Source organism: Drosophila subpulchrella, chromosome X (assembly GCF_014743375.2).
Source record: "Drosophila subpulchrella strain 33 F10 #4 breed RU33 chromosome X, RU_Dsub_v1.1 Primary Assembly, whole genome shotgun sequence".
Taxonomy (NCBI): domain Eukaryota; kingdom Metazoa; phylum Arthropoda; class Insecta; order Diptera; family Drosophilidae; genus Drosophila; species Drosophila subpulchrella.
In genome coordinates, this window is record NC_050613.1 from 4,068,754 (window position 1) to 4,078,602 (window position 9,849).

Below are 9,849 nucleotides of genomic sequence, written 5' to 3' on the forward strand. Positions count from 1 at the left end.
GGGTCGGGCTTTCGCCAGACTCATCCGTGGTTACGCCAGGCGGGAAGGACACTGACAAGGACGGCACAACAACAGTAGCAAAAGCACATCATTCAAACAGGAAGGATACCCCAAGGATACCCCAAGAATACCCCAAGGATACCCGAAAGATAACCCAAGGATACCCTAAGGACTCCAAGGACACCGCCCAGGAACACCCCAAGGATACTCCCCAAGGATACTCCAAGGATACCGCCCAGGAACGCCCCGAAGGATACCCTCCAAGGACAACCTCCAGGGATATTCACCAAGGGTGATCAAAGTTAGGGTCTCAAAGCAAGTTAGTTAGGGAACTCAGAGGAACAACGAACCGCAGCATTCAGAGTGCCACTATGATCTGACGGAGTACAACGTTTGTGTTTTACGAAGGAAGGGGGAAGACGGCACAGCAAAGAGAACTGTACCGCAAGAGAGCGAGCGCCCCAGGGAAGGACATAACGGTGTCGAGCAAAAAGAAAGGTTTCATGTAAAGGGAGCCTTGCGACGGTCGAGGATTACAAGTCAAGAAGTCGAGATGAGCACCAGGATTACAAGGTCGGATGCGCGCAGGAGGATGGCGGCCCCACAGGGACCCAGCCCGGGGCAAGGATGGTCGGAGACCCGGCCTACCCGGGCTCCGCGGCGGGCCCTGGAGCCGAGGACTCCGCACCGGAACCCGCGGTTAGCGCGGAGGTGGTGGGCGATCCCGTCGTCGAGGAGAGGGAGTGGCGGCTCCGGAGGGCAGCGGCCGACAACCGTATACCGCGCGGGACGATGAACGTCGAGGGAGCGACTCCTGAGGCCCGAGGCGCGGCAGGAGGAGCGGAACTCCCGAGGGGCCACACGGAGGCGGTCTGCCGGGCCACCGAGGAGAATCGGAAGAGGTTCCGGGACCGGGAGCCTTCGGATGAGGAGCAGCAGCGGACGACGGAGGAGGAGGCGCGGTGGCAGGCCAGGCTGCGCCAGAGCCACGAGGAGGCGGCGGCGCGATGGCATGCCCGTCTGCAGGAGGCGGAACAGGAAGAGCAACGGTTGTGGGAGGAACCCGTGGAGGACTTGTGGGAGGTCCAACTCACCCCCAGATACGCGACCGAGGAGCCCAGTCCGGGGCGGAACGGCGAGGATGAGGACGACCCCTGCGCACCGTCCCCTCCGCGGTGGCTGCCGGAGGTGCCACCCACTACCCGCCGTGGAGGCCGGCCCGGCCACCCACGCCACGGTATGTCGAGCCAGAGCGACCGATCCCGCAATCGACCGCGCTGCCGCAACCACAACCGCACGCGGATGCAGCCCACGCGGAGGAACCGACGGTGGTGCGGAAAGAGGTGCCGGCAGCCCACGTGATCTACAGCACGCGGGCATTCGTCGCCGAGGGTGTGCGGTGGCGGCAGCAAACTGTGTTGTGGACGTGGCCGAAGGGACCCGTGACGGAGACAGCGAGGGAGGAGCCCAGGATATGGGAAGGGGGGGCCCCAAAGTGAGCCCTCGGGATTCCCGGACGAGAGGCCGACAGGATGTGTGGGTCCCGTCGACAGGATGTGTGGGTCCCGCCGACGCCACAAGTACAAGCCCATCAACAACGGCGACGACGATCCCGACGGGGGAAGCGAATGCACTGGAGAAGGGACCCTGGGAGCCACCGGCCACCCATAGACCCCCGCTGCAGCGGCAGAGTTCGGCGCCCGGAGTGACGCGCTCGCGGCCGCAGTTCGCGCGGCAGGTATCGGCCCCGGAGGAAGGCGGTTGGCGCGAGATAGCTCGGAACGAGTGGCCGGAGGGAATCGAGGAGGCATCCGCGGTGTGGCAAACGGTGCGTCCTGGTCACCGAAGGCGGACGGAGGTACCGGGTGAGGCTTGGAGTCGCAGGCATCCGGGTATTTTCGCAATAAATAAACATTTATAAAAAAAAGCACAAAAGCAATAAATTCCCGAAAAAGCACGGGGCCAAGATGTTGATTTTGGATGTGGATTGTGTTTTGCGCAAAAAAAAGATAAGTACATTTTAATTTATTTTATTATAGAGTTGCCTTTAACGGTCTAGAAATTGATACGGCAAGCAGAAGGAATTTTCAGACTGACTGCGTTTTATTACGGAGCATATTCTCCTCAATGGGTGATGCAATGAATTCGGAATCTTAAAACATGGCCGCTAAATGTGCCCGTTAGCCATATTCATATATTTATCGACGTAAAAAACTATCGTACCTAAAGCCTAGTGCTCAGATCGGCTAAGAATTTCACTAGTCGAAAAATCATGTCCGTCAAATTAGCGTCGGCCTGTTAAATTGCTTAACAGAGGGAAAGCTCGGCCGGTGTGCCGAGCAGCAAGTGTACGCTGAGGAGCTGGCAGATTCTATTCCAACTGGCGCCCATGGTGAGCAAAAGAAGACGACTGAGGAGAGTTTGGCAGGTGAGCAGAAGCCGGATAGAGAAAACTGCGTACAACAGGGCATGCAAGGACCTAAACAAGATACTGCTAGAACTAAAGAGAAAATCGCTAAAGGCTTATCTTGCTGATCTCGAGCTTTGCAGTAGGGATGCAAAAACATCGATGTCACTATCGATACTATCGATGTTTTTTAAAACAGCGATGTATCGATGCTTTTTTTCGAACATCGATGTTATCACTAAGAGATACACACGCAAAGCAAGTGGTACGTAAATTGGGAAAAAGTGCACATTTTTCCATTTTATTAAGTATTGTTACAGTTTGATACAGGTAAAACATATTAGGGCGGTTCCTCTCGGCACAATGGACAGGTTTCTGCACATAACAAGTAAGTTCCAGTCGCAGCAGTTGTTATTTCATAATTTTAACACTGTATTGCGTTTTAGACCACGTGTCTGCTGCTTCGTCGTCTGCTCCAACGTCTGCTGCTTCGTCGTCTGCTCCAACGTCTGCTCCAACGTCTGCTGCTTCGTCGTCTGCTCCAACGTCTGCTGCTTCGTCGTCTGCTCCAACATGTGCTGCTTCGTCGTCTACTCCAACGTCTGCTGCTTCGTGGTCTGCTCCTTCTACGTCTGCTGCTTCTACGTCTGCTCCTTCTACGTCTGCTGCTTCGTTGTCTGCTTCTTCTACGTCTGCTGCTTGGTCCTCTGCTGCTTCGTCCTCAGCTCCTGCGTGTGCTGCTATTTTGGAAAATGATGATTTGGAATTTGGCTTTGAGCCCCCAGATTGTAGAAAACGCAAGAAAACCGGATCAGATGTATGGAAATATTTTGAGAGGTGCAAGAACAAAATGTTTGCCAAATGTCGGTTTTGCGGAAAGGAGTATAAAACTTCCGGCAATACAACAAATTTATCCGATCATCTAAGGCGCCTTCATCCATTGAAAGTATCAGTAAGTACAGAAAACGCAATGAAAATGGACAATTTTGTTTTACGATCTGATGCGTACGACCCAAAATCATCCAGAAAGATTGAACTTGATAAATGTCTCGCTAAAATGGTGTCGTCAGATATTCAGCCGTTCAGCATAGTAGACGACAATGGGTTTAAAAATTTTATAAAATTACTCGATCCAAAGTACATTTTGCCCAGCCGTACTACATTGCAGAATGTGGTCACAAAAAATCTTTATGAAGAAGCGCTATCCAAATTAAAGGGTAAGCTGAGTACGGTCCAATATTGCTCATTAACAACGGATTGTTGGACGTCTCGTTCAAACGCCAGTTACCTAACGTTGACGTGCCACTTTATTGAAAATTTCGAGCTAAAAACGGTTGTTCTAGCCACACAGCCGTTATTAGACCAAACCAATCACTGCAGTGACAATATTGCAGGAACTATAAAAGCAATTTGCATGGACTTTGACATTTTTAATAAAGTGGTAACTATTGTAACGGACAACGCAGCTTCTATGAAAAAGGCCTGTGAGAATTTGCAAAAAAAGCACCTGGGTTGTTTTGCCCATTCATTAAATTTAATTGTTCAAAGCACGCTTGCCCTAAATGATGTGCAAGATGTTTTAAAAAGCGTTAAGAGCATTGTCACTTATTTTAAAAGCAGTGCGATTGCGTATGCCAAACTAAGAGCTGCACAAGGCGTTGAAAAGCCGTTAAACCTAATACAGGAAGTGCCTACTCGTTGGAATAGTGCATTCTATATGCTAAAGAGAATTTTACTCGTTCGAGAGGCAGTTTGCGGAGTTTTACTAAAATCTTTGAAGGCGCCACTACCGTTAAGTGAGGAACAATTTTCTATCATTCAAGACATCTGCACCGTTTTAGAGCCATTTGAAACGGCAACAGTGAATACGTCAGCTGCCAAAAAAGTAACGGTATCCTTAATAATACCCACAGTGCAGGGCCTTTTAATTCAAATGGATACGCTTAAGCCGCAAATGAAGACGAGTGTAGGGGCTGACACTTGCTTGTTTTTAACAAATCAGTTGAGAAGCAGACTTTACCCCTATGAATCTAGAACTGCTACGAGGATGACAACGATTCTCGATCCAAGATTTAAAAAGGAAGGATTTTACAATCCGATGAATGCAGAACAAGCAGTAGCAGCGTTGGAAAATGACTTGACTTTCGTCTTCAAAGATGTGCAGAACCAATGTCCAAATGAGGAACCGGCCGCCGAGAAAACACACCCCTCTGATTTGTACGGATTTATGGCCGAAAAAGTCAAAAATAAGCCAAGAACTTGGAGATCCGATGCAATAATCGAAATGCGGCAATATTTCGAGCAACAGAATGCGCATCAGAAAATAGATCCGCTCGAATACTGGAGGGTAAATTTTTTAATATTTTACATTTCTTCTTGAATAACCCTATTTTCTTACAGGTTAATGAAGTTCAATTCAGCAATCTTGCGCAGTGCGCGTTAAAATATTTATGTATACCTGCGACATCTACTGACTCGGAAAGGACTTTCAGCAAGGCAGGACAAATCGCGGACGAAAAGAGATCTCGACTTAAACCTAAAACTTTGAACATGCTGTTGTTTTTACAGAAAAACCAGTGGATTATTAGTTAAGATATAGATATCGATTAGATAAGTAAGATAAGTAAGAACTGAACTGAACTGAACTGAACTGAACTGAAGTGAACTGAACTGAAATAATGTGATTCCATTTTTCTTTATGATTTCGTTAAAATATGTATTAAGATTATGCTTTTTTATTTGTTTCTGAAAATATTGTTGTTGTTTTGTTTGAATAAATATAAGTTTATAATAAGTTTCATAAAAACAATATTTTAATTAATATTTGGAGGGTTTTATGGTATATATTCATAAATTGAAGAAAATTTCGATGTTTTTAGCGAAATTTCGAGGTTTTAGCAAAATTTCGATGTTTTCGCGAAATTTCGATGTTTTAGCGATATATCGATGCTTACAAACATCGATGTTGAAAACATCGATGTACTCACTATCGATGTTTTTGCATCCCTACTTTGCAGCGCAGATCGCAACCTCTGGAATGCCACTAAATACCTGAAGAGACCCACGAGGATAGCACCGGTAAAATCATCGGCCGGAGTATGGTGTCGATCAAGCCAATAGAAAGCCAACGCCTTAGCCGAGCATTTAAGAGGCAGCTTTCAGCCTTTCGACCCGGTGGACCTACAAAAAAACGTCACAATTCCTGGATGTGGGCGGTCCTATGGGCTTGCCCATACCTGAAATTGTAAGCGAGGAAATAAATGAGGAGATACTAACCCTAAAACCATCCGCTGCCCTAAAACTCATGCCGACAAATTGTAGCGAAAATTTGAAAACCATTTTGAGCCTTATACTCGGCCATTTTCCAACCCAGTGGAAATGCGCCGAAATCAGTCACCGCAGATCAGCCAGAGGCCGAACTAGGTCATACAAGTCATTTAGCCTCTTGGAAATTATTTCCAAAATTTTTTATAAATTGTTCTTGAGGAGGTAGATGACTGTACTGGAAGAAAGGCAAATCATACCCGATCACCAGATCAATTAAAATAAATATCTTTATAAATATAGAATTTATTTATCAGATTTGAAATAAAAATCTGTGACCTAAATACATTAAGCACTAATTGAATTCCATTTCAGTTTCGCTGCCGCTGTTGTGAGCATGCCGTGGATGTAACCTTTTCAATTGAGAACATGCCACGGGAGAGATCCGATTTCGATTGCGCAGATGAAAACAGGTCGAATGGAGTGACCGTTCACCAATGAAATCATCTTCGCCTTGCCTATCAAAAAATCCCTAAAACACCGGATAGTGGATTATAGAGTGAGGCCCGATTTTCATAATTCGGTATTTAGTATACAGTAGGTCGATTTCTATTATTCGATAATTTTGGTATTTTTTAATAAGTAAGGCATTCATGTCATTTGTCGAAAAGTTATAAATTATTTGTGGGCGGTCAAAATTCTTTTAAAAATAATGATAATGCTTAAGGACACAACACATATTAAATACACTTTTAAAAATGTATTGTTATTATAATTCGTCTCACTACAATAGAAATCCTCTTGATCGTGTACATGATGAAACCGCCAATTGGGTGATTTACGCGCTGGAAATATTGTGCCCACCCCATTCCTGCTTGTCCTTCATAAAATTCTTCGATCTTCTTCGATGCCCTTCGTTCTCCCTTGGTCCGACCCGCGGAGTCCTTGTGCAGCATATTTGCACTAATGGAAAAGCAGAAGGAAGATCTGGTAACAGACAGGTGAAGTGTGGTTAATCGCACTGTGTGCCGAGCAGCAAGTGTACGCTGAGGAGCTGGCACATTCTATTCCAACTGGCGTCCATGGTAAGCAAAAGAAGACGACTGAGGAGAGTTTGGCAGGTGAGCAGAAGCCGGATAGAGAAAACTGCGTACAACAGGGCATGCAAGGACCTAAACAAGATTCTGCTAGAACTAAAGAGAAAATCGCTAAAGGCTTATCTTGCTGATCTCGAGCTTTGCAGCGCAGATCGCAACCTCTGGAATGCCACTTAATACCTGAAGAGACCCACGAGGATAGCACCGGTAAAATCATCGGCCGGAGTATGGTGTCGATCAAGCCAATAGAAAGCCAACGCCTTAGCCGAGCATTTAAGAGGCAGCTTTCAGCCTTTCGACCCGGTGGACCTACAAAAAAACGTCACAATTCCTGGATGTGGGCGGTCTTATGGGCTTGCCCATACCTGAAATTGTAAGCGAGGAAATAAATGAGGAGATACTAACCCTAAAACCATCCGCTGCCCTAAAACTCATGCCGACAAATTGTAGCGAAAATTTGAAAACCATTTTGAGCCTTATACTCGGCCATTTTCCAACCCAGTGGAAATGCGCCGAAATCAGTCACCGCAGATCAGCCAGAGGCCGAACTAGGTCATACAAGTCATTTAGCCTCTTGGAAATTATTTCCAAAATTTTTTATAAATTGTTCTTGAGGAGGTAGATGACTGTACTGGAAGACAGGCAAATCATACCCGATCACCAGATCAATTAAAATAAATATCTTTATAAATATAGAATTTATTTATCAGATTTGAAATAAAAATCTGTGACCTAAATACATTAAGCACTAATTGAATTCCATTTCAGTTTCGCTGCCGCTGTTGTGAGCATGCCGTGGATGTAACCTTTTCAATTGAGAACATGCCACGGGAGAGATCCGATTTCGATTGCGCAGATGAAAACAGGTCGAATGGAGTGACCGTTCACCAATGAAATCATCTTCGCCTTGCCTATCAAAAAATCCCTAAAACACCGGATAGTGGATTATAGAGTGAGGCCCGATTTTCATTATTCGGTATTTAGTGTACAGTAGGTCGATTTCCATTATTCGATAATTTTGGTATTTTTTAATAAGTAAGGCATTCACGTCATTTACTGGGATTTGCTTGGTTAAGAAGGCATGGTCACTTTAGCACTTGAACGTTAACTTCAAGCGTTATAATTCAAATAGCTTAAACTAGCATTTATAAATGCTCGAAGCTTTACAAATTAACTTATAAATGAGTATCAAATATAGAACGAATTCAAATTATTTTGGTGCCCAACAAAACTAGTAAATGATTTTAATTTTATAATATAGTGTTGTTTTTATATATACGTTGCAGCGATGCAACGGACTAATTAAAGCTCTAAAATATTACTTTTTTGATTTATTTGTTTCCAGAACTAAATTAAGCGAAAGGTGCTGAATTAATCAATCAGAAAGCGTTTTAAAAGTTTTTTAATTGATCTCATTTTTACTGCAACTGATGATAGAGCTGTTTACAAAATTATATCCATGAAACGAGCCCAAGCGATGAATGGCAAATTCTGTTAGTGCTGGGCCCCTGGATCGCGAAAATGCCACTAACATTTTGTTAAAGATAATGTTAAGGAATTTAAAAAAATAAAGAAATTGTATTTATTTAGTAGATCGTATAATACATCTTCGTCAAAAAAGTTAATATCAGAACTTATATTTCGCTGAAGGTGCGATCGTCACTAGATTTTTTTGAACGGATGTTTGAAAATAGTGCATTAATGTCAACATTTTTTAGGTCAATCGATAGGTATTGATGAGAACAATACATTTCAGTTAAAATTTTTATTCTAGCATCAAAACTGTAGGAGCTACAGCTTTGAGCGGCTTGTGGGCTTTAGGGTGGGCGTGGCACCTTGCTGAAACAAACATGCGCTGCGCAAGAAGCTCAGGAATCTGCATCCCAATAGCCTAGCTCTTATACTTTTTAAGATCTCAGCAATCATACGGACAGACATGGCTAGATCGACTCGGCTAGTGACCTTGATAGTCGAGGCCATCGACTTTAGCGTTCTCTTGCTTTCAATTGTAATGAAATATTTGTTCACTGCATTAGTTTTACCAAAAGTAAGTTTTTTCATAGATTTCAAAAGTTCTGAATTGTTTTTCCATTTTTCCATCAGCATAACATTTTTCAAAATAAGGAATTGATTTTTCATTTGCATTACAATTTTAAAATGCAATGAATTTTTATACCCGTTACTCTAGAGTAAAAGGGTATACTAGATTCGACGGAAAGTATGTAACAGGCAGAAGGAAGCGTTTCCGACTGTTCGTACCCAAAGGTACTCAACATGACCACACCCAACAAATCAAGCAGTAGCCAAATTGGGAACAGTACCAGGCGCTCAGTAGCACTCACTGCAGATGAGAATTGCTGGTCAGCATATTATATCATATGTCTCACTAACTCACCATCTCACCATCTCACCGTCACAACGATACGCTGACCCGCCAATGCAGTCAGCACATTTGCGGTGTCAGCCGAGCCAACTACGCAACTGCTACCGTAATCATAATTCCCTGACCTACTTTAGAATATAGCTTCTTTCACTAACCATTACACTAAGCTTCCGTGTTCTAAGTAGAATATAAGCAGGTATCAAATGAAGAATAAATCAGTTATCAACACACCTCATAACTCCGCGGTTCTACTTCCTACCTCTGGGAATAGGGCTCGTAATACACTATCTCAACTAGCAGCTAACCACGTTAGCTCACCCTCAGCGCAGTTCAGCATCGCCTGTGCTCCGGCATTGCAGTAACCATAGTTACCATTGCCGCGACGCGATCGTCCTGTAGGTGTCTACTTCGGTTAGGCACAAACACCGACCCTATAAAGTGTATATATTCAGTGTGCGTGGCAACATTTTTTTTGGATCAATCGATAGGTATTGACGAGACCAAATGAAAATGAAAATTGTGGGCGCCACTGGTTTGGGCGGTTTGTGGGCGTGGCATATCCGCGTAACAAACTTGCGCTGCGTACAAGGCTGCGGAATCTTAGTCTGAGATCCCAATACTTTATCTTTGATAGTTTTCGAGATATCCACGCTTATATTTACGATTTTTTGAAGTTTGTGGGCTGTTTGTGGGCGTGG

At 44.5% G+C, this 9,849-nt stretch overlaps 1 protein-coding gene across 1 annotated transcript; it reads left to right on the forward strand.

Moving 5' to 3' along the window:
- The first annotated feature begins 2,562 nt into the window (after nucleotides 1–2,562).
- On the forward strand, nucleotides 2,563–5,213 carry LOC119557724 (E3 SUMO-protein ligase ZBED1-like). The gene is made up of 4 exons (XM_037870606.1): nucleotides 2,563–2,672; nucleotides 2,728–2,795; nucleotides 2,854–4,754; nucleotides 4,808–5,213. Exons 2-4 carry the CDS (start codon nucleotides 2,771–2,773, stop codon nucleotides 4,997–4,999), a joined length of 2,118 nt encoding a protein of 705 aa, XP_037726534.1. The 5' UTR covers nucleotides 2,563–2,672; nucleotides 2,728–2,770; the 3' UTR covers nucleotides 5,000–5,213.
- Nucleotides 5,214–9,849: the final 4,636 nt, after the last annotated feature.

What these genes read in the sequence shown, in the direction of transcription:
- LOC119557724 (XM_037870606.1), top strand. Translation starts at nt 2,771, where the DNA reads ATGGACAGGTTTCTGCACATAACAA. An exon ending in CAGGTTTCTGCACATAACAA is followed by an intron (nt 2,796 to 2,853) that starts GTAAGTTCCAGT and finishes ATTGCGTTTTAG; the next exon opens with ACCACGTGTCTGCTGCTTCG. An exon ending in ATCCGCTCGAATACTGGAGG is followed by an intron (nt 4,755 to 4,807) that starts GTAAATTTTTTA and finishes ATTTTCTTACAG; the next exon opens with GTTAATGAAGTTCAATTCAG.